The sequence below is a fragment of the Toxotes jaculatrix genome, chromosome 12 (genome assembly GCF_017976425.1).
Source record: "Toxotes jaculatrix isolate fToxJac2 chromosome 12, fToxJac2.pri, whole genome shotgun sequence".
Classification (NCBI taxonomy): Eukaryota; Metazoa; Chordata; class Actinopteri; family Toxotidae; genus Toxotes; species Toxotes jaculatrix.
This window is the reverse complement of record NC_054405.1, coordinates 13348011-13372852: the sequence shown is the minus strand read 5'-3', so window position 1 is coordinate 13372852 and position 24842 is coordinate 13348011. Positions and strand designations below refer to the sequence as shown.

Sequence of the window (24842 nt, the reverse complement as noted above, 5' to 3'; positions counted from 1 at the left end):
GTACCAGTACATACAGTACTGGTGGTGAAGTGACAGTAGCATAAAAATGTTAAACATTTCAATACTGCTGTTTGGGTTTCAGAGCAGGCCAAGGTGCAAGTGAGATCTCAACCAATGTCTGCAGTGTGGATTGCTAAAACAAAATTCGCCCTTTAACTGCCTTCTAATGCAGCAACTTATAAATGCAGTGTCATCCTACAATATGATAATTAGCTTTGCTTTGCTTTTTAGGTGCAACTAAACACATTTTTTAAAAATTTAATATACCGTTACCATCTGCTGGCTGAGGCGCTGCTGCCAACTACGGAGAGGAAAAACAAGTTAGCCTCTGTAGCTGCCAGATATTATCACCACTATGTGTTTCTCCTACAATATCAGACAATACTTTACACAGGGAAACGGAGCAACTACACACTGAAAAATATAACAAGACAAAGATGGTGTAAGTGTCTGATGTTTTCTAAATTTTCTTATTATTTTAATCATAATAATGATTAAAATAATAATTAAATAGATAAATAATATTTTCTAAATATACTGATATCACTGCTTGGTTGGTTTTGATCAGTTTGAACAGGATAAACAAAAAAAGAAAGAAAAAAGAAAAATAGATGGAATTCAATTAAACCTAATTATTTTCTCATTTGCAATGAACAGCTTTACTATAAGTGAAGTCATCCTCCTTGAAGATGCCCCGTCTTTGTGCCCATATTACATCATAGAACCAAGACATCACTCTCAGTTATTCCTGTCTGACATTGTTGAAAAGTTACAACCTCAGTCTTCAACAAATGCCCCACCCTTCACCCAAAATGTACAATCTGCTCCACCCTCTACTTAATATTTATGGCTGTGGCTTTAAAATGCTGAACCTGCATCTGTGGTGTGGGTGCCTCTCTTGCTGTGTGTCTGAGCCTGGTGGTGTGTGCCTGCTGTCTTACTGTTTACATTCTTCCAGAGTCAGAGCCCTGAGCTGCTACAACTCGTGCCACCATGTCTAAGCCCTTGTCTGACCACGATAGAAAGAAACAGATTTCAGTGCGAGGCCTCGCCGGCGTTGAAAACGTTGCAGACCTGAAGCAAAACTTCAACAGACATCTCCACTTTACGCTGGTCAAGGATAGAAATGTAGCAACCAGAAGGGATTACTACTTTGCTCTGGCCCACACTGTGCGGGACCACTTGATTGGCAGGTGGATCAGAACCCAGCAGCACTACTATGAGAAAGATCCCAAAGTAAGTCAGAACAGTGCCAAAGAGACCAAGATTTACAGAAATGTGAACTGCCATGAATATGTAGCTTTACTTATTAAGTGAAAGACTGCTATTATTGTAATGATTATAATGGTATAATCTGTATCATATCTTAGATTTGTGATAGAGAAAATTATAGAGCTCATAGTGTTTAACCAAGTACAGGATGAATACTGTCATTCCTATTTGATCTTAGAACTGCTTCACACCCTCAGGACGTTTAGGAAAGTCTGTTCCATTGTCATCAGTGTTTTCATTAGCATGCTGTGCCATAACCTTGAATGTGGTGGAAAATAACTAAGTGCATTTACCAGCACACTGAACTTAAGTACAGTTTTGAGACTCTTGCACTTTACTTGAGCATTTCCATTTCATGCTACATCTATAAATATGATATATTCATATAAATATGAATGCTTATACTTTATAAATAATATCATACTTTTTACTATTCTAAATACACACTAAAGCTTACAAATTACAATGCACTGTCAAAGATCAAACCAATGATTCCCAGCCCTTTTAGCTTGTGACCCATTTCAAAGAACTCCTTTCTTACTGGGATTCCTTGTTCAAATTTCTGTGAGTTGTTAGTGAGTCATTCCCTCTTTAAACTTCTCAGATGGATCCATTTAAATAACTGTTGAAGGCTCAAATATTTCACAAAAAAATAAAGGACTCGACAAAAGTCTGAATGATGAATATAAATCTGTATAGCAGAACTTTGTTTTTTCTCCTTTCCTTCCTCATGAATCATCTCATGACCCCTCAGATTTATCTCATGGCCTTTTAAAGGGCCCTGACCCCTACCAGTGGATTTAACTACCTAACTGTATATAAAATGGGTAAAAGTTGTTCCAACTCAAACAGCTACAACAGTTATGCTGCTTACACGCTGATTCAACAATCTTAAGTCTATATACTGCACATACATTTATGTACAGGACTTTAACTTTGTATTGGTGCTTTTACTTAAGTAAAGGAAGTGAATACTTCTTCCACTGATAGCAAGCGTTTTATACTCTTCAACTGTTCTTTCAACAGCCTGATGTCAGTGTAATGCCAAGTCATGACATTTAAACTTCACCGGGGCTTCTTAGCACTCTGCTGGTATGCTGCGGTTCTTATAGTGTGTTGAAACATTAAACCTCTCCATGACCCTCTGTTCCCATCCTGTCTGACCATAAAGCCATAGCCTTTACTTGTGTCATATGAGCACATGCCTCCGAGGGCATCTGAGTTCATATAAAACCAGTCACACAGAAGCTTTATCTTCTCAGCAACTGCAGTGGTATAAACAGTTACAGAAAGGACCCTAAAAGAATAAAAAAAGAAAAAGAAAAAGAAAAAAAGAAAAGAAAAGAAGCTGGCATCGCAAGAATAAAGCAGCAAAATTGCAAACCACACCACATTATGGCTTGAAAATGTCACACAAAACCGTGTGTAATTACAAAAGAGGATTCTGAGGCAGAGGGAAACTCAACTCCAATTGCATTTACTTATTGGAAAAAAATGTTCCTTGCAAGATGATTAATAACTCTCCAGAATAAAGGGGATAATTTGTCTTTTCTTAACGTCGGAAGAAAATTTCCCTGAACACCTCGGCTTACTCCGAACGGTTATTGTTCAGTAACTTAAGTGTTAAAGCCCTTGTGCATTAATCTCAGTAGCGAGACATTTACTTCTCACATTAAAATAGTTTTCAGAAACTGTTTAATCAGATGTCGATGGACTGCAACTTCTAAACACAGATCATCTGACTCCCTAACTGTATCACCTTGTTCTGGTGCTCTAGACTGAAAGGTTAAAGGTGAGTTCCTTAAAGGTCTGAACAGAAACATGGAGGAGGAAATTCGAGCTCAGTCAGGAGTTTAGCGGAAAGATCCTACAGTGCAAAGTCACTGTAACAACAACGAGACTCCTCTTTCACACTGCTAATTTGCAGTATTGGAAAAAAAAACAGGAGCTAATCAGCAAAATGAGACAAAACAAGGATTGAAGTTAGATGAGATTTGGAACACAGTCATATATAATTCAAGAGATCCTTTTAGCTACTCGGTGATATGGTTCTGTCAGTTGTATTCATTATTATTTTACGCATCTATCTGTACCATTTCTCCTATCACAGCAGACTTGAACTCCACAATGAAAGGGTATCAGGCTCAGGCTGACCTTTACAGCGACCTCTACAGGAGCTATTTTTGTCTGGGCCAAAATGTTGGTGTTATGCAATACCCAAAGCAATATGTCCCACTACCCCCCCTTCTCTCTCCTCTCCTCCGCCTTTCCTTAGCCTGTGTGTGCCCCTTCATGTCAGAAGAGAGAAAACAAAAAAAAACGCTACTAAATGGCAAAGGCTAAACACAGGCTCAGGTGACACATTTCTATGTACTCCCAACCATGAAGCTAAATCATGAAATTTGAAGGTTTCCTTGACAGTCTGAGGTGGATGTTACTGTGACATTTGGCTTATGATTCCTCAGGTTTTTGGTTTCAGTGCCAAATCGGTGACCTTCATGCTACTGTGGAGAGCTTTCTATAACAGTAATTACATAATAACATAAAGATATCTTTGTCACTGTTCATATTACCGCTTCTGGATGTTCATTCTGTTTGATATTGATTATTTCTCCCTTTCCAACCAAACTACAGCGTGTGTACTACATCTCCCTTGAGTTCTACATGGGCCGCACCCTCCAAAACACCATGGTGAACCTCGCACTGGAGAACGCCTGCGATGAAGCCATGTACCAGGTAAGACAAACATGACTCATTTAATCCTCTTATTACTGTAAAACCTTTTCCAGCTCAGAATCATTGTTTCATCGGTTCATGTTGTGTTCTGCTGTCCTCTGCAGTTGGGTCTGGAAATGGAAGAGTTGGAGGACATGGAAGAAGATGCTGGTTTGGGCAATGGTGGCCTGGGCCGTCTTGCCGGTGAGCCTCTTTTCGAGGTTCATACTTGAAAAATTAAAGGAATTTTTAAGACTATTGACTGACTTGAAAAATGAGAAAATAGTTTTATTATTTATTATAACACCCAATCAAAGGTTGATGTGTTTTTTTTTTTTTTATGTGTTGTCTCTGGTTTTCAGCCTGTTTTCTGGACTCCATGGCCTCATTGGGTCTGGCAGCCTATGGTTATGGTATTCGCTATGAATTCGGTATCTTCAATCAGAAAATTGTCAATGGCTGGCAGGTAAGAAATAGTCAACTTCAATGCTTTCTGTCTTAAAATTCCTAAGAAAATTCTTGTCTCAGTGAGAAAGAATAGCAGCTAGTTTTTCTTTTTCACCTTAAGTCACCTCCTGGATGAGTTTCCTTTATAATTATCATGACCTGATGTTCCTCATCATTTTCTGTGTCTGCTCAGAAAGTCACTCACGTAATGAGTGTTTTTCTCCCTCACTATAAATGTCTGTCATTATCCAGGTTGAGGAGGCTGATGATTGGCTGCGCTATGGCAACCCATGGGAAAAGGCGCGTCCTGAGTACATGCGCCCTGTGCATTTCTATGGCAGGACTGAGCATCACCCTGATGGCGTCAAATGGGTTGACACCCAGGTGAAAATATGATTTAAAGTACACGCACAATGGAAGATGTTTTCTGAGATGATATTGTTATATATTTCAAATGTCTCTGTCTGTGATTGTATTGGCAGGTAGTGTTGGCTCTGCCATACGACACCCCTGTCCCTGGCTACAGAAACAACATTGTCAACACCATGAGGCTGTGGTCTGCGAAGGCACCCTGCGAGTTTAACCTCAAAGACTGTATGTGTCCGGCAGAGATCAAATATTTTCAATCATGCAACAGCTATCAAATGAGAAGGGGCTTGGACTAAAGGAATTTATGTACATACAAATTTTTTTCTTACAGTCAACATTGGTGGCTACATCCAGGCTGTTTTGGACAGAAACTTGGCAGAGAACATCTCCCGTGTGCTGTATCCCAATGACAACGTAAGAAATTGTGACTAAATTACCTTTTAATCCACCAGAGCTGCACTCATAGGATGGCCATGAGCGTCTTAACCCAGATTAGAGGAAACAGCTGAATGTTGATGGGTAAAGGCATAGGTAAAGGAGCTGTGGACTGTATGGCTTCTGTATGACCGTATAGGGCTTATCTTAACTCCGCTGAGAGATGGATTTCCATAATTTGGACCCCAGCTAGTGTCCTTTATCTTCACCTAGAGCCACTGTGTGCTCTTTCAGCTTCCTCTGAAGCTGTCCTTTATATCTGACACAAGCTATGTGTCGACTCCCTGAAGGCTCAAGAAGAAGGATTTAGGAGATAACCATCTAACTCGAGATATAACTCATGTCAGGTCTGGTAATTTATGTCTGCGCAAGTGAGAGCAGAAAGTGTGGTGGACCTGATACTCCAGCTTTGTCTGAATTCAGTTTAGTCAGTTAGTGCTGAACAGCTGCTCTATCATGCTGTGTGTTTCAATGTAACAGTTAGCTGATTAATTCTTTAGTTAATCAAAATCAACATTTTGAATTCCGCCCATTAAAAATCAGAAAGGTGACTGCTTTTCATAATCTTTGATTGAATAGCTTTTTTTGTGTGTCTTAAAAATATGAAATCAAATATAAATTACTTTTCAGAGGAAGAAAAAAATCAGAGATTCTTCTAAATAAATTGATGTTTGAATTGAATTTTTAAGGACGCTCTGGTTCAAAAGCTAGACACTGAATTCTTCCATAAATATATTACATAATTATAAAGAGAGGTGTACATTTACACAATTTCTGGACATGTACTACACTTGCATCAGCATACAACTGTACATTATGAACGCATGTTTGATGTTATGCTAAAATGATTAGAACTGCATGATGATTCCATTACAGATATAGAGCTACTGTGATGTTTTTCCACATCGAGCTTGGATAATAATTTTTATCAAAATGAAAGAATTTCTGTTGTCCATGGGTGAATATCAATCGCTAAAAAGCAAAAGGTTATGTTTGGTGGAAAAAAAAAAAAAAATCACATTTGCCTTCAGAGCAGAACCAGACAAATATGTGTCTTTATCCTCAGTTCTTTGAAGGAAAGGAGCTCCGTCTGAAGCAGGAATACTTTGTGGTGTCTGCCACCCTGCAAGACATCATCCGCCGTTTCAAGGTCTCTAAGTTTGGCTCCAGGGAGGTTGTTCGCACAGACTTCAACAAACTGCCTGACAAGGTGAAGTGAAAAACTCAACAAAATAGTTTCTGTCAAAAATGAAAAGACTTCCCCCTGATGTTCTCTCTGTGCCTTCTTTAAATTGCCTCTGACAGTGCGCAGAACAGGTTGTGGGTGGGTTTTTATTGTATCTTATGACAATATCTGAAATGAACAGTATCTACAAAGCACTTTAGGGTGCATGCTAATTCTGTATTGACATTTAATAATGTTCTGCACATTCAGGTTGCCATCCAGCTGAATGACACTCACCCAGCCATGGCTATTCCTGAGCTGATGAGAGTTCTGGTTGATGAAGAGAAGCTTCCATGGGAAAATGTGAGAAACAGAAACCCTGACACTGAATTTTTCACAGCTTTCAAAGTTTCTTTTCTTTTTTAAATCTAGAACATACAAGTTTTAGGATTTAAAACTATGACACTTTCCTTGCATGGCTTCATGATGCTTCCATTGGGTGATCATTATTTTAGTGTAGTCAAACTATTTAAGACCACAAACAGAAGTGAATTTTTACAAAATTTCTCAGGTAAATAACTTTCATTATACCTATTTTTATGTATTTAAATGCATTTTCTACTGATGTCCAGGCCTGGGATATCTGTGTGCGCACCTGTGCCTACACCAATCACACCGTCCTTCCTGAAGCTCTGGAGCGCTGGCCAGTCGACCTGTTTGCCCATCTGCTACCCCGTCACCTGGAAATTGTCTATGAGATCAACCGCCGCCACCTGGAGGTTAGTACTGCACATTGCAGCAGGTTACACCCTCCATGACGTACTGACTGTAATATGTCCTTATGGCACCTCCTCACTATACATAGCATAAGAAGCACACACTGTCATCGTTCTCTGTGGTTATGTGCTAATATAGTAATCAGTTCTTGCTACAGAGAACAATGTCTCTCTGCACTTTCATCTGCCTGGCTGAGAACAAGGTACACAAAATCAGAGCTTGGTGCAATCAGTGAATTTGGGTGAGGATTAAATTCAAAGAGGGACCCTCACTTTGTAAACATTAAAAATGATATGAAAGTAAAAACATATGAGGCCAGAAAAACAGAAAAAAGAGGCACTATAATTAGAATTTAAATAAGTGATCCTTGGTTGTGAATGTTTTTTTTTTTTAGATTGTCACCATGGAAAGAGACTCAGAAATGCCTATTAAAATGCAAAGAATAACTTTAAAGATTGGCATGATCACCTAAATACTGCACTGTTAATGTCAATGAACAAACTGGTGTTTATTGACTTTTAATCAGAACATCTGTCAGAATGAAGTTACATGGACTGCCACGCTGCTGCTGAATGGAGAAAGAGAAATATTTCTGACATTAAGTGGTGGGAAGTTTTCATGAGCTCAACCAGACCTGCACAAGAATACACTGACTTTCATTTATCTACTTACACACTTATGGAAATTGTCCTTTTTCTGCTAATTTCATTTATTTAATTATTTTAGAATAGCTCTGATGAGCTACTTCAATATGTAGGAAGGTAGAAATCTATGATTGAGAAAGCAAAATAAAAATCACAACCTATTAGTTCATTTTATGTCTCGTGTTCTTTTTAATTTCACAGAGAGTTGCTGCTAAGTATCCTGGTGACAACGATCGTCTGCGCCGTATGTCTCTCATCGAGGAGGGTGGACAGAAGAGGATCAACATGGCCCATTTGTGCATTGTGGGTTCCCATGCTGTCAACGGCGTGGCCCAGATTCACTCTGACATCCTCAAAGCTACCGTGTATGTCCTCAAAATAAACGCTAATTTGCCAGTAATACTCTATAGTGGCAAATCATCACACATCAGAAATACAGTGCATGTGTGTGTAGTATATGTGGTGGTATCTATTTCATGAATCCCCAGCCTCTATGGTTTCATGTACTGCTGCATTATCTGTGTGTTCTGATGAATGTGACACTTCTCTCTGCCTGCAGTTTCAAGGACTTCTATGAAATGGAGCCACATAAGTTCCAAAACAAGACCAATGGCATCACTCCTCGCCGCTGGCTGGTTATGTGCAACCCCGGGCTGGCTGAGGTCATTGCAGAGGTTAGTTGTGCTTTAAACAACACGAATAACACGAAACTCATATTTTAGTTATACCTCACATATCTTCTATTCGCTTTCTCATCACTTTTGTTGTCCAGAGAATCGGTGAGGACTTCATTCGTGACCTCGACCAGCTGCAGGGTCTCCGCAAGTACGTCAATGATGAGGCTTTCATTCGTGATGTTGCCAAAGTGAAGCAGGTGAAATATTTCTCTCAAGTGTGCAGTTAATGTGTCAGTTTGGAATTAACACCATTATGCTTAATTAAGAGAAGTACATGCTTGGGAATATACATACAGTATATGTACTGCTCAGCAGCAAAAAGCCCTGGCGAAAAATGGCACATAATCCATATTAAGCTGTCTGAGGCCATTACAGTTATTATCCACAGTTTGTTCTTGGATATAAGGAACATACTATAACACATGGGCTCTTTTCAAGGAGCCAATCTGCAGAGCTGTTTGTTCCTCTGTGATCAGTTGTCAAAGCCTCCATTTAAAGTTTTTACTGCAACCTCTGCACCAGTGTGGCCAGAATACATGAAAGTTTCCTCTTTACACTTTTTCTGTCATATTTCACTGTGCTATTATAGAAATCTTCAGCTAAAATTCTGAATACGCATCTATGTACAGCACAAGCTGAAGCAGAATTTATTGCATTTACTGTAACAGTCAATTTTTTGGTCATGCAGGAAAACAAGTTGAAGTTCTCTGTGCACTTGGAGGAGCACTACAAGGTGAAGATCAATCCCAACTCCATGTTCGACATTCAAGTCAAGAGAATCCATGAGTACAAGAGACAGCTGCTCAACTGCCTGCACATCATCACCTACTATAACCGTAAGCACACGTTTACAATCCTCTGCTCAAAGTCATCTTTTCAAATTCACTCAATTCATTCAGTTACTTAAACAATTTCAAGGTATTTTCACTCACAAGCACACAAACACAGACACACTTTAGTCCTTTAATCTATCAATATCTCTGCCAGGCATCAAGAAAGAGCCCAACAAGCAGTGGACTCCAAGAACTGTCATGATTGGAGGCAAGGTTTGTACTTCAATGGCATGCAACCCCGGCTTTAAAAAAAAAAAAAAAAAAAAAATCACATTCAAACAAACATATTAATCTAAAATGAATTCTCTAACTGTCCATTTCTTTCAGGCTGCTCCTGGATACCACACGGCTAAGATGATTATCCGTCTGATCACAGCTATTGGTGAGGTGGTCAACAACGATCCTGTGATCGGAGATCGCCTGAAAGTCATCTTTTTGGAGAACTACAGAGTCACACTGGCAGAGAAAGGTAGTTGTTAAATCGTTGCCATTTTCTGAAGTTTATTTTCTCTATTTCTCTCTGTTCTCATGCTCATCATCCTGTTCATTCCCTCCTCTGCAGATGTCCCCAGTCAGGATTTTTTTTCCTGCACAGCATAAAACACAAAATGCTTATTAAAGTCACCAACCCTCTACTTCTGTCACCTTCCAGCCATCCCCGCAGCTGACCTGTCAGAGCAGATCTCCACAGCTGGCACTGAGGCCTCTGGCACTGGCAACATGAAGTTCATGTTGAATGGCGCTCTAACTATTGGTACCATGGATGGAGCCAATGTTGAGATGGCAGAGGAGGCCGGCGAGGAGAACCTTTTCATCTTTGGCATGAGAGTGGACGACGTTGATGCACTTGACATGAGAGGGTAAGGACGGTCTACCTCAGACATATTTATCTCTGTAGCCAAGAAAATCACCCTGGGATATCACCTCTTCACCACACAGCTTTGAATTAAGGTGGTACTGAGCTGCAAATCCCAGAAATGATTTGACCATGACATAATCCCACAGGGGCAAATCACTATAGTATGTAATGTTTTTGTATGTAAGAACACAGTGTGTCACCTGCTGTCAGATCCATTTAGGGAAATACATATAAGATTCTCAAGCTGTCAAGACTTATGGCTGTCAGTGATGTGAGCGCCATTCAGTCTGACAATCCACCAGCACTACAGCCCCTCACAGGTTTTGGTACTGATCTTTTTCTTGCACTCCACCTGTCAGTGCTTCCAGACTCAACAGAGTTTTGTCCACACAAGCTGAGGTTTTCTACACTAAAAGGTGTGGCCTTGGGGAACCTGCTGGTACCTCTGCCTAGGCTCTGACAACTGCTCCTTTATGAATGGGCTGATTTCTACAGCAACAAGCTTGTGCATCTGTTTTTCTGAATGTGTTTATTATTTATTTTTGGTCCTGCTTAGATACCACGCTGAAGAGTACTACAACCGCCTGCCTGAGCTGAAACAGGCTATTGACCAGATTGCTGGAGGCTTCTTTAGCCCAAAGCAGCCTGACCTGTTTAAAGAAATTGTCAACATGCTGATGCATCATGACAGGTAAAGGCACATCTAACATTAGCAGCCTGAGGCACGCACATGCACACATACATACAAATAAGAATGCGTATAAACTTGCATGCTGGTACAAAAAAAAAAAAAAAATTCATTCAGTGCTACAGACACATAAAAATACACACACACACGTATGTTTTGCATCAATTAATTGCATTTTTTTCTGCAAAGATTTAAGGTTTTCGCTGACTATGAGGACTACATTAAATGCCAGGAGAAAGTCAATGCTCTTTACAAGGTACGTTCATTAATAAAGAATGGTTCAGAAAGGTGTTTGTGTGCATAACGCTAATCTTATCAACCTCTCATCAATCATCAATTTTCATTCTCACATCAGAACCCCAAGGAATGGACCAAGAAGGTGATCTACAACATTGCCGGATGTGGCAAGTTCTCCAGTGATCGCACCATTGCCCAGTATGCTCGTGAGATCTGGGGTATGCAGCCCACGCTCGAGAAACTCCCTGCCCCTGATGACAAGCATTAAACCGTCCACATGACAGCCAACACCCCAACTTTCCCCACTTGTATCACAACATTTTTTTTTCTTTGCTGGTAAAAGCCTCCACAAACCTGCATCCACACGCACTAGCATCAAATGGTCTCTGCATTATTACGTTGTGTCATACACAAACTCCTGGACTGGCTAAGTTTACATTTTTCATACCTGCACATTCACAATATCCACATACAGACTGGTGTAATAAAATCATTGTAGTTATTATCAGGGATTCAGAAATTGCTATTTAGCTGCTGTGAAGTGGACAATAGAGCTTTGTGGAGGGTTTTGTGAAGTTACTGGTGAAAATGTTTTTATTTAAAAAAAAAAGAAATAAAATATTATATATTTCCACTCTGACCCATTCTGAATAAAATTTGTCTTAAATACCACAGCAGCCTGGGTGACTTTTTTCTTCTGTTTGCAATTTCAGGGAAAGCAAAGTACTTCAAGATCACTTATCAAAGTATTGTAAAGTACAGAATAAATATGCACATAATTCATTTTGTTCATTGGGTAATAAGTGCATTTTGAAGCATCACATTCAAGCAATAGCAATTTGAATTGTAATCTATAACCAATGTATTTTGATATTCAAAATAGCACATCTGATGTTAATGAATGATTATGTCAGTGTTTTGCAAACAAATCCAAAAAGGACAGTAAGGACTTGACAATGGGTGATATTTACCTTCAGCTGGGGTCATAACTCCATAGTGTGTAGACAGTGAACTTCAGGACTGTGACTCTGTAGAGGATAAGAGTTGAAAATCAGATCTGAGAAATGGTACATCAGCTGTAAAACAAGAATTACAACTCAACACAGTCATATGTTGTGCTAATAGTTACTACTATTAGCACAACATATGATAGTTTAATAATGTTCCTCATTTGTCTTATCCTCATTTGTCTTATACCACATATAAAACACACACACATAAAGGCAATGTCTGGTTGAAAGGCAGGTTGATCAGCACCAGCTAATGATGACGTCAGCAGTTGGGTGGAAAAACAAAGACAACATGTCAAAAGTGTCACTGGATACTTGTGAATAACAGAATACACTCAATCTCACAAATTTTCCACAAAGCCTAAAAGTCTCCTCTGTAATTTGAGGAAACAGTGACGTCAGAGCAAATAAGCACATCTATGTGTTTTGTGCTGAAGTCTGATGTGTGGGTTAAAGTTGAGAATGGAAGGGGAGGGGTTTTGAAAGCACTTACTTTATTACAAGCTAAAGAAAGAGAAGAACCCATTACTGCTGTCGCCATCTTATTAACACCACCTCTCTTTTCTGGTAGAGAACTGTAAAGGTGAAAGCGAATATTTGTAATTACCCTAAAAGCAAGTGAAATATGCAACCTGTCAATTTTATTTATCATCATATTCAATGTCTCCATCTTGGCAATAACATGTGAGACTGTACTGCTGAAAATAGTCAGTCACTAAATATATATGGACTTTGTTAGATTTTGTGACCAAATTTTGAAGCCTGCAGAAAATGACAGCTGAACATGTCTCTGTCACTGTAAAAACATGGACATTGTCCAAGTAAACAAATAGAAAATAGGCCAGGCAATTTCAAGATTAACCTTATGTTTCCAAATAACAGCCAGTTCTGCTGTAAATATGTGAAATTCAAAAGGAGGCAACACTGTTTCAGTTTACTCCACACAGAGGACAGCAGTGACCAAGCTGCAGGCTGCCTAAGCTAAGTTTGAAGTCAATATTCATTCATCTGTCTAAAGCGCAGATAAAGCTTTAGCTAAGAATAGGTTTACACAAGTCTAAGGATTTGCCTATACAGATGTTGACGTCTCTGATATCTGAAGTCATATCAGCTGAGAAAATGCTGAGTTTTAGCCCATTAAGATCCAAGAATTTTTTAGAGGATAACAAATGTGTGATAGGTACCAAGAAGTGGGAAGCTTTAAATAAAGTAAATAATGGGACAGTGTGGAGCAGAGTTAAGTGGGACAGCACAAACAAAAACACGAGAGGAGGATAAGACTGTCTGATAAGCCAATGACCCCGCAGTCCCCCAGATAACAACACCGGCACGAGACCCAGTTCAGCAGCAGACAGGAATTTGGCACTGTGTCAGTGAGGGCAGCACTCTTCTACACTGTACCGGTGATGGGATGTAGCCACAGGCAGTGAGGTAAGTGTTATTATGGGATGTTCCTGAGAACGCTCCAGTGTTTTGTTGAGTACAGTAGATCCTCTCTGAAACTTCATTCCAAAGCAAAGAATCACAATATCGCCTTTTTAAAAAAAAGAAGTAACTTTCTAAAAATGATTTTGTGTACGTTTTGCTGCAATTTTTTTTTCTTGCTTGCACACATATTTATCCAGGTGATCATGATGTCTGTTCATTAACGCTCCATTGGGGCCTACATGTTAGCTCAAGCAACCTGTAGTAGGACAGTTCCATAATACATTTATGGAATATAATTTACTGTCCATGGTTTGAATTTGTCATAAACTTTTGTCTGCCTGATAGATCCTGAAATCTTGCCAGAGACCAAGTGATTAAAGTCAGAAAAAAAAAAAAAAAAGTTTTTTTGAATTGCCTGTTGGAGGAGCTGTTGATGCCAGACTGAGGAAAGAAACCAACCAAAAGGATCTTGTGGGACATACTGTAGGTTTCTGTTTGCTATGCAGGACTCACAGCCCTCCACACAGAAACATACAACACATATATACAATGGGGTCCAAAAGTCAGAGACCACTTACCCATTCACTAGAATGGGAAAGCTCAGAGAGGTCAAACTCTTGTTACATGTATGAACAAACTGCTCTGTTATTAAACTCCAGTAATAGAGATCCAGATAGACTTGGGATCTGGGAGGGTTGGTCCATCATAAAAAGCACTGTCAACAACAATGGCAGGTATAGAGCATATAAAGTCCATTGTATTTAACCATGTTTTAAAGCTTTAGTCTCTGAAACATGTCTTCAGTTCAAAGTCACGTTCACGAGTAATTCTCAGAAAGTCAGGAAAAGTCATGAACAATTGCCTTAAGCTTATGTTTTTAAGCTGTTAAAGTAGTAGGCGTGGCTTCTCCAAGACTGAAAACAGAACATTACTCATTTGGCTTAACCTTAGTTAACTTTAGTTCGTTCAGTCACAGAGACACTTAGGTCAAGGAACGGACCATTCATAGCAAATTTTTAGGTTTGCCATAAAATGGTTTGCTTTTTGAAGAACCTCTCAAAGAACCTAAGCAGCAAGAAGGATTCTGCAGTGAGAGCCAATTAATATATATCATGATTAATATATGAAATACTACATAAGGAAGAGATTGGGCTTGTGGTGGGAGCTGCAACAGTAAATGACATTGACAATGGGGTATAAGAAGAGAAATAGTGAGAAATGGTAGGATTACATGAACTGGCTGATGCCAGTCAGCCAGTTCAGTGCTCTGCCTGAATCATCATTATGCTTGATCAAATAAAACTTGTACTGAAGTAAATCACTACAAATACCCATTCTGGATACATCTAAAAACAGTTCTCAGTATTGTACTCAGACCTTTGGACCCCCACTGCTACCTGATCAGATTTTTTTAAACATTTTTCTTGGCGTTCCTCTGTGACAAAAGGTCAAAGTGTTATGTATTCACTTGTATTTGTTCGTAACTATTAACAGAGCCAGAGGAACAAAGTAAGAGTACGTATGTAATGTGTCACTCTTGTCAACGTGATTGCAGCGTTTAACTGAGGGTTTAGTGGTGTAATAAATTGTAAGATAACTTTTCTTCAGGGCCTGTTGCTGACTTAAACAAGTTTAAAGTTCAAACTCGCATCAAATATCTGACAGCTTTAGATAACTGCAGAAGTATAAGAAACCATCACTTTTAGTTGTTTAAATTGTATTTTTCCATGCTGTAGATTCTTTGTGACCCTATAAATGGTTTCTCAAAAGAACATCTCGCTGTGTTGTCATGGAGACTTACAATGGTTTACATCGCACCAAACAAGGTTTTCGGTGCACAGGTGTGTCTTGATGAACAAGGTACAGTCATCTATTATCATAAAAATGTTTCAAATGTTAAGGTTTGAAGGTGAGTTGTTACACTGAGCCCATGTTTTCAAGGAAAATGCACTTCATGTCTTTAAAAATATTCTTAACACTCAATAACTACTTAACACGCAGGCTCAGGTTCAAAGCCCCAATGTGGGGGGGACCACTCCAAAAAATAAAAAAATAAAAAAACCCAAAGCCTTGTTTACTATTTATATTAATCTGGGTCAAAAAAATCCAAATTTTTTAATTTTTATGAGAGTGATACTGTCACTTACTGCTGTGGTGCCACCCTTGCTCAGTCACTTGAGTATTTGCAGTCTGCCTTTGATATTGTCATAGCTGTGTGATCTGAAATGTGTGTTAAATGCTACAAAAAACTAAAGTGATATTTTTTCATTAACTTCTCTCCCTAACACTGAACGCCTGCAAGGTACTCAGATCAAATTAGTGCCACAACACAAGTATTTCAGTATTTTAAATGACCATTGTTGAATTTTTAAGCCTCACATTTAAAGACTTAGTAAACTGAAGCTTAAGCTAGGTTTTATTTTAGAAATAAATCCTGCTTCTACGATGCCAAGGAAAAAAAATGTTAAGACTATGTCTTCCTCAGCTTGACTATGATCTGCTGTATATGCATGCCTTTCCCCAAAGCTTGAATTGGCTGGACACTGTGTATGACAGCACTTTGAGGTCAGGCTGTAAAGCACTCATCCACCACTGCACCCTATTTGCCAGAGTTCAGTGGCCTTCTTTAGCCTTGTGCAGACTCACTCATTGGTACATATTTATTTTTAAATCCATCCTTGGTCTGCTCCTCTCTTACCTTTGTGGCTATATCTCACTCAGAATCAGTAATTATTGTTTGTGCTCTAATGACACCCTTTTACTGGCTGTCCCTAAGGTTCACACTGAAATTGGCAAACAGGCTTTTTTGTTCTCTGCCCTACAGCCTGGAACCATTTGCAGACTGAATTACAGCTAGATGAGCTGATCCCGATTAGGGCTATTAAAAATGTATTGAAGGGTTTGGAGGCAGATGATATTGGACTTTGTAATTACTTTCTTCTTTTGCTAGTTATGTTTGCTTTTGTCTGTTTTGTCACAGAAGAAACCAGGAAAACCAGTACATACATACACACTAGCAGGTAGGCAGTGAAGTATAAGTATCTGCATGTTTTAGTATAAGAAAACCAGCTTACATGCAGATGGGTGGAAAACACTGAAGAACCAGCAGGCAGGCAAACAAAGCTCAGGTGGAGAACTACTTGGATCAAACATTGGGGACTAAATAGAAGCACAGTTACATGAGGTAATTCAACAGTCTGGAACATCAGCTAAAGCACAGGCAAACCATGTGAGAAGGGAAAACAGAGCCTTAAATACACTACTGAGAGGAAGACAACAGGATGTAGGTGTAACTAATCAGGGCGGGGCAGCCAATCACAAAGGTGGAAAACAAAAAAAAAAAACAAAGACAGGAAGTAAAGCAACGAAATACACAACAGATGAGTGATTACCAAAATGAAACAGGAAGTACAGAGACCATGCAAAGAGTCATTGTTTGCCGTCCGCTGTGAGGAACAGTGTATCGCTGCTAACTTGGCCAGGGCTCACTTGAAAAAGGGGATTTGATCATCTTTTTTTTTTTAACAATATCTTTATTGTATTTCGGGATTTGATAATCTTAGTGGTTAAATAAAAGTCAAATAAAATTAAATAAGATTAAAAACACACGTAAATGTCTTTGCAAACATACACAGAGATGGGGGTTACTGTGCGTGTAAATGTACTATATAGTATACAAGTATAAAAGAAACAGCCAAGCAAACTGATTGACCCTCTGTGCATGTTTACCAACATGTAGGCAGGAGAAGCATGATTCCAGCTTTAGAACAAAATGTTAGTCTTGGTGGCTTTACACATACCAACTACTCTTAGTGACTTAGGAGTCTTCTGGACTGTTTCTAACTTTGTGAATTACTCTTAGAACAAAACTTAGAAATTCTAATGTTTGGACTAACTTGCCCTTTACTTTTAAGAGTATTGTAAGAGTGAAATATTGTTTTATGAGCAAAAGTTGTGTAAATGTAGGTGAAATGCAAGCTTACTGTGTTTCTATTGAATGTCGCCTGTCATCTCGTCTGCATGTTTGGCGGGTGCAGTGTTTGGGTGACATTCTAGTGTCAGCTGCGTGACAGTGCTGTTGAGGCTTGACACAGTGTGTGGCTTTGGGATTTGGAAAGAGGGGGAATTGGAAAGTGGAATGGCTGCTCACTGATCTGTGTTTTGGACTTCACTAAAAGTTATAAGGAAAACGCAGACACACATCGACATTACTGACAGTACCTGAGGCGAAACAGCCTTAAAACAATGTTACACAGTTAAACACTGCTTTTCAGCCTATTGTGTTTGCTTTCCCCTGCTGTCTTCTTTTTCAGCCTTAAAGTTATAGTTCACATTATGCACATTTCTGTGTGTTCATATTTACCAAAGAGCACTGAATGAGTGACAGAAAATAATCCCAATGGTCTCAATTTGATCACATCAAACGAATATGATTTCTCTCTACTTCGATGCCTCACACTCCAGAGCAGATTTCCTAACACTCACCATGATTCACAAAACGCTACATGAATGGTCACCTGCCGACCTCTCAGATCCAATTACATTTAATTATTAATCTTGTACATACTTTGTGTTGTCTTGTTTCCGGTTACTAATTCAAACTCAGAATGTACAAATGTCATCCAGGTCCTTAAGTTTGGAAAAGTTTTTAGAAGTTCCTGTTGTGTAAAACATTAAGGCCAGATGTAAAGCTTATCTGGTTTCATTCTATTCAGCCTGTTTGGCTGATTTGACATTTGCATCTATTTCAACCATCACTCTCCACTTCTCTGTTTTCTCAAAAAGTTCGAAGCTCCCAGGGCCTCTGTGTGTGACTCTGTTGGTATCTTTTTTCATTAAAAAAAAAAAAAAAAGAAAGAAAAAGAAAGCCAAAGAAAAGAACAAAAAATGTTTTTCATCTATTCTGTCAAATACCTGTACTTTTTGGGCTCAAACCTGAAAATACCCTAAAAGAGAAGGAATTTAAAACTACAGATTGTTTCGCCACTGCTCAGAGTCTTGCAGCTGAAAAAACGGAAAGTTTATTGTTTTGCTTTGGTGCACCTGCAGCTTCATTCAGCCTGACATCTCATGCTGATCATTACACAAGTGCACACATTCCTCAAACCTAATCATCAGGACACGAACCAGGCAAAAAAAAGAAAAATAAAAGAGAATAACTGTCAGATTTTAAGTAGATGATCTCTGCAAACCCAGTGTAAATGTGACATACAAATAATTAAATTGAAATACAAATTTTGGGGGTGCAGTGCTGTAGTTCTTTTACTTTGTATTCTTGGTTCTGTCTCACAACTCGCAGTTAGCATAACGTGACTGTCGGAGCACCAACAATTGTTGCTGATTGAATTGCTGCTGTCTTCACATAGTCACTTATTGACTCCAAATTCTGTTTTATAACACAAGGCGAGGATGAGAAAAGGTCATGGTGTTGAAGTGCATTTGAATAGTTGAATATTGATCAGCATCTTTTGCAATTTATGTCAAACACTTACTTATTGTTTTTCTTTTTCTAATTGGCTACTTCTTGTTTACCTTTAATCCAGTAAACTAATCCATGTTGTTTTATGAATAAGTCAATAAGGAAACATTTGCAGAAACCATCAAAGAAACGGACGAGGATACACTATTAAAACCAAATTAATTTGGTGGACCTCATATGTGTATGCTTAGGTGTGCACATGGCACGCACACACACACTCAGTTACACATACACACAGTGAGACACACTGACACTCACTGTATCTGTCCTTCAGATTAAGTAACCAATAAAGGGCAGGGAGTGTGTCTCAGTGCAAAGAGGGAAAAGCGCTGAGCACAGTTATATGCGCACTCTTGACGCTGGAGCTTACTCACACTGAAACACTTCAACCAAACACTGTCCCTACACAGCAGGGACTCAGCATTCTACCTCAGCGTTCAGTGAATGAGCTGCTAATACCTCAAGAGGTTGCGTTGCACTTCGAATAATCCAGAGTTCAGAAAAGCTGTTGGAATTTGAGAGGCGATTACACACTTTAACACGCTGCAACAACAAGACGACTTTTACTTCTTTTTTGATTTTTTTGGGGGGGCTTTTTTGAAGGACTCTCTCTGGAACACTTTGCCAGGATTTTATCTGATTTGACCGTACAGTGTCTTAATTGTTTAAATGAAGGTGCTAAATTTTGTGAGCCATCATTCTCATTGGATTCTGTTCATATTTTATGTAATGAGAGAAGAATAATTCTGTGGGTAAGTCTACTATTACTAACACTTCTAAATGCATATAGTAAGACAAATATACTCTGTATTTTCTTATGAACTGATCTTTTCTTCAATATTTACACAGGTGCTAGAACAACATATTCTTTTTTACTTGTCCAAATATTTTAAAGAAACCTACCGACAAGCAGGATCTACTGCCATTAACATTAATAAAGTCACCCACTCGAGACCTTTTGTGCAAAACTATGGCATTTGGGGACCTCCTAGAGCAGGTGGGCAGCACAGGACGTTTCCAGATCCTGCATGTCACCCTCCTCAGCATACCTGTTTTCATGATGGCCAGTCATAACCTGCTGCAGAACTTTGTGGCTGCAGTGCCTTCTCACTACTGCAGCGCACACACAAACCTTTCTCAGTCCCAGCTGAGCCCGGAGGAAACGCTGCTGATCACGGTGCCGTTAGACCAGACAGGGAGGCCGCAGAGGTGCCAGCGTTACGTTGCTCCACAGTGGCACCTCCTGGACAAGAATGGGACTTTCAGTTCAGGGGATCTGGGGGACACTAAAGATGGTTTGGATGTGGACCTGCAGGGATGCACAGATGGATGGTCCTATAACATGACAGAGATGAGCTCCACAATCATATCTGAGGTAGGACTGTGGTTTTCAGTCTTTTTTTTTCTCATTCACAGTGCAAATATTTATACATTGTCATATGTTTTAAATCCATTTTTTTTTGGTCAGTGGCATTTGGTCTGTGACCTGCGCTCTTTGAAGCAAATGGGACAAACCATCTACATGGGAGGTGTGCTTGTGGGAGCTCTTGTCTTTGGAGGTCTCTCTGACAAGTAAGATTTAACTGTATACAACTGATTGTAGATGTAACCTTTCTGCAGCATTTTTTTATTCATCTTTTAAATGAAATCTTGCCTCTTCTTCATTTAGTATTGTTCAAAATTGTAACTTGTTCATGTACAGTATGAGTAGCAAACATCTCAGGAAGTCAAATAATGTGATATACCATAGTCTGGCCTCACTGACCTCTCTCTTTGCAAATCTCCAAGATACGGTCGACGCATCCTCCTGCTTATTTCTAACATACTGATGGCAGTGTCAGGAACATGCGCTGCTTTCTCAACCTCCTTCCCCCTCTTCTGCCTGTTCCGGTTCGGTTGTGGCATGGCACTGTCTGGCCTTGGACTGAACACCTTCTCGCTTAGTAAGTTATTTAGCTGGATGCAGTATGAAGGTGAAATAATGTTCTGTAGAGTTCAGGAACAAGAATGAAGTACTAATCATACTCATTATAGTTCCATGAAAATATGTCTTCTTCTGCGATTCTTTCATTTCAAGTTGTGGAGTGGATCCCCACCCGTGTGCGGACTGTGGTGGGCACAATAACAGGTTACTGTTACACGGTGGGACAGTTGATCCTGGCAGTAATAGCCTACTTCATCCGGGACTGGAGGTGGTTAACCCTGGCTGTGTCTTTACCCTTCTATGTCTTCTTCCTCTTCTCATGGTGAGATGCCAAGCATTGAACAGCAAAGACAAATTAGTGTGGCAGCTACAATTACTGATTAATAAAAAAATATCTCATACAGGTGGTTTCACGAATCTTCAAGATGGTTGGTCCTGAGAAATAAGTCCGACCAAGCCATCAAGAACCTTAGAAGTGTGGCTAAATTTAACGGACGCCGTGAGGAGGGAGAAAAAATTGACATTAAAGTAAGCGGGCATGGAGTGTTTGTGACTTATTGCACCACCTATCTGTGTTTATAAATGCATTCAGAATAAATCTGAATTGAGAAAACTCACTTTATGCACAGATGCTGCAGGAGTCCATGAAGAAAGAGATGTCCTGCTCTCAGGGCTCCTACTCTGTCCTGGATCTGTTCCGCACACCCACAATGAGGACAATGACAGTCTGCCTTAGCGCTGTCTGGTAAACTTCCTGCGCATATTGTAGAAAAACAAACAGTAACAGTTTTTAAGCACCATCTCTGAAATTGCAATGACACTGTGCATGTTGTTGTTGTTTTTTATATATATACTTAGGTTATCAACCAGCTTTGCCTACTACGGCCTTGCTATGGATCTGCAAAAGTTTGGGGTGGACATCTACTTAATCCAAGTGATCTTCGGCGCTGTGGACATCCCTGCTAAAGTTGTCGTAACTGTGTCTATGAGTTTTATTGGACGGCGTCCATCACAATGTGGTGCTCTCATTGTCGCTGGTGTCACTATTTTGATCAACTTACTGGTGCCTTATGGTATGTTAGAACACATGCATAGAAGTAAAGGCTGGGTGCTGCACGTGCTGTGTGTATATATACTACTGTGACATTATACTGCACATACTATACTATACTTCCACCTCTGTGCAGATAAACAGACTATACGCACCTGTCTGGCTGTTTTGGGCAAAGGTTGCCTTGCCGCGTCCTTCAACTGCTGTTACCTTTACTCTGGAGAACTGTACCCAACCATCATTCGGTATGTCTCATTTGGGAATTCCCATTTATGTAGTTTGCTGAGGAAATTCAGTTCACACAACAGTTTATTCATCTTTCTGTTCAGGAAATTATGATGAGGGATGAGGGTTTTAACTACTGGACCTATGTTAGCCTGATGACCAGATGGAAATTGTTATTTTGCTGAACAAATTGGAAATATGGTCTGGAACATGGCTACTCATATTTAAGTTGTATTCAGAATGCAGAATAGGTCAACAATTAGACTGCAACTCCAGGAGAATCGTAGCTTGAATACACACTTTGGACTGCTTTGAGCTGAGACAGAAGTCACTTGTAGCAGATAATAAAATCTCACAAAACAAACGTTGATTGCAAACTGCACCAAAGAAGGGCTGTGTGGTGTGTGTTCTGTTAGTCTGCAGTTTCTTGCACCAGATACTTTGGCAGGAGAGCAGATAAAGATTAACAGTGTCAGACGTGTCACCTTCTACCCAGATGACATGAGGGCTAAACAGTAATGGATCATCTCGGTGACCACACTTGTCAATATGCTTGTTTATTAACAAGTATGCATTTTCATTTAAAACAGCCTGAAGTCTTCATCAAAATATGGGTTCAATAAAGCAGTAGAAACATCTGGGAGGTTTTGGTTCATGCTCCTGGATTTATTCAGACTCGACTCGAAGTTTGGCCATTGTTTGCTGTCCTCTCTTGCTTACAAAATGTTTCCCAGCAGAAGGACTGCTGACCGCATGTCTTTGTTTATTATACCCCTCTCTGGAAACTCCAGATGCTGTAATGCACCAATATCCCTTGCAGGCACCATTTCTGACTTGTGGCACCAACAAATAAACTATGTTCAACCATCTCTCCCATTCAGCTGCCCAGTTAAACAGTAACTTAAAACCCTCTGACCCTAGGGAAACGTACTTGTTATTCTGAATCCAAGGAATATCCTCCTTCTTCTATATTATGCACCACAATCACATAGTTATGCCTGTTTGTGTCATTTGATAGTTGTACTTTTTTCTCTCTCAGTCAGAATGGCATGGGCTGGGTATCCATGATGGCTCGTGTGGGAGCCATGGTGGCCCCCATGGTGCTCCTTACGGGGGACTACATACCATGGCTACCAGGTTTAATCTACGGAGGAGCTCCGATACTCAGTGGGGTGGCTGCAGTATTTCTGCCAGAAACGCTTGGCTCACCCCTTCCTGACACAATACAAGATGTGGAGGACAGGTATGAACGGGCTCCAGGAGACAGGATGTGTTCCTTTTCTTGTAAATCTCTGCATGGTTCCAAAATCAAAACATTTATTTTGGTAGGAGTACACAGGAGGTCTTCAGGTCTGACATATTTATGGCAGATTTATTCATATTTGCCTTTTCTATTTTCAACACAGGGGATCTGGGAGAAGCTCCAAAATGCCACCAAAGGAAGCAATAATCTTGCAAGACACCCAGGCGAATCTCCTAAAGCAGGCTGCCTGAGGGCATCTGCATTGTACTCCTGATGTTTCTGCTGACATGTTAATGAAAGTAGAGTGGGTACTGCTTTTTCTCCGGCCTGTTCATTTGTTTGATTTCCATGAAGAGTATATTGCGTCTTATGACTGCTGGACAAATGGAGTTGCAGTGTCGTTTTTGGACAGGTCAATACAGTGAAATAAATAGCTGCAAACAATCAGACCTATGTTTATTTGTTAAACAGTAGCTTTGAGGACTTTAGTCTCACCTTGGACCAATGATGTTTTATATTTTAAATATCTGTGTTAAAAATGATTTCTATATATAATCCTTCTACAGGTTAAAGATTATGCTATGCTTTCACTGGTGTTTTTATATATAACTTCTTATTGCTTTATATACGACCTGACATTTGTAAACAAAAATGTATTTTCATTAAAATCAACACCTATTCATTTATGTCTTCTTTGTCTTTCTATTCTTATGGTCTGTTGAACGCGAACACACAGCATGATTAAGGTTTAAATGTGCCGAGTCACTGTCGGGTAAATTAACTGAAACAAGTCAGATGCTGTGTGAGTAGGACAAGAAATCAAGAATTTAAATTTAAATACAGAGAAAATAGCACCACCCTATGGGAGACAGAAGCACAACAGCAACAGCTAAAAAAAAAAAAAAAATGTAATTAGTCTGCCTTGTCCTTACTGCCTGGGCCTGATCCTTTGCTTCAATGCAATGAGTAAACCTGCCTGATGTCATGTCCCATGAAAGCAGTCTGAAGATAAAACATTACTTCAGTCAGACATCCTAAGCTCTACTTTGATTTCACTCTACGTACTAACTTTGTGTTCACATGTGGCCCAGAAGCAAAGTTAAACTGAGTGTCACAATTTATCTATTAAACTTGAGTCTAACAGTTTGTCTAGCTAATGTCTGCAGGACTTTTAATGGACAAACTAAGTCATGGGTATCCATACATGGCCACTGAATCTAAAAAAAATTCAGTGAGACACTTCTGTGAGTGTGAGACACATTGATGTATAATAAAAGGAGACGTTTGGATTTGCTGCTGAATTAGACTTTGATTTGAACATCGCTTCCTATGACGAGTGCGTTGAGAAACATTCTTTTTTTTGT

At 39.5% G+C, this 24842-nt stretch overlaps 2 protein-coding genes across 3 annotated transcripts; both read left to right on the top strand.

Annotated features, from left to right (window-relative positions):
* The first annotated feature begins 873 nt into the window (after positions 1 to 873).
* pygma (phosphorylase, glycogen, muscle A) lies at positions 874 to 11790 on the top strand. Its single transcript, XM_041051372.1, has 20 exons — positions 874 to 1236; positions 3907 to 4008; positions 4113 to 4191; positions 4350 to 4453; positions 4687 to 4818; positions 4917 to 5028; positions 5135 to 5217; positions 6305 to 6448; positions 6674 to 6766; positions 7036 to 7182; positions 8026 to 8189; positions 8384 to 8498; positions 8597 to 8698; positions 9190 to 9337; positions 9489 to 9547; positions 9662 to 9803; positions 9987 to 10194; positions 10750 to 10884; positions 11071 to 11137; positions 11237 to 11790. Exons 1-20 carry the CDS (start codon positions 994 to 996, stop codon positions 11384 to 11386), a joined length of 2529 nt encoding a protein of 842 aa, XP_040907306.1. The 5' UTR covers positions 874 to 993; the 3' UTR covers positions 11387 to 11790.
* A 1641-nt stretch (positions 11791 to 13431) lies between these two features.
* On the top strand, positions 13432 to 24148 carry slc22a6l (solute carrier family 22 member 6, like). Of its 2 annotated transcripts, none has more exons than XM_041050806.1 (11): positions 13432 to 13559; positions 19885 to 20410; positions 20504 to 20607; positions 20824 to 20978; positions 21113 to 21281; positions 21364 to 21487; positions 21589 to 21704; positions 21818 to 22032; positions 22147 to 22255; positions 23275 to 23478; positions 23642 to 24148. In XM_041050806.1, exons 2-11 carry the CDS (start codon positions 20006 to 20008, stop codon positions 23727 to 23729), a joined length of 1689 nt encoding a protein of 562 aa, XP_040906740.1. In that variant the 5' UTR covers positions 13432 to 13559; positions 19885 to 20005; the 3' UTR covers positions 23730 to 24148. The 2 variants fall into 2 exon arrangements, with proteins under 2 accessions (XP_040906740.1, XP_040906739.1); XM_041050805.1 differs by lacking the exon at positions 13432 to 13559 and adding an exon at positions 15630 to 19787.
* Positions 24149 to 24842: the final 694 nt, after the last annotated feature.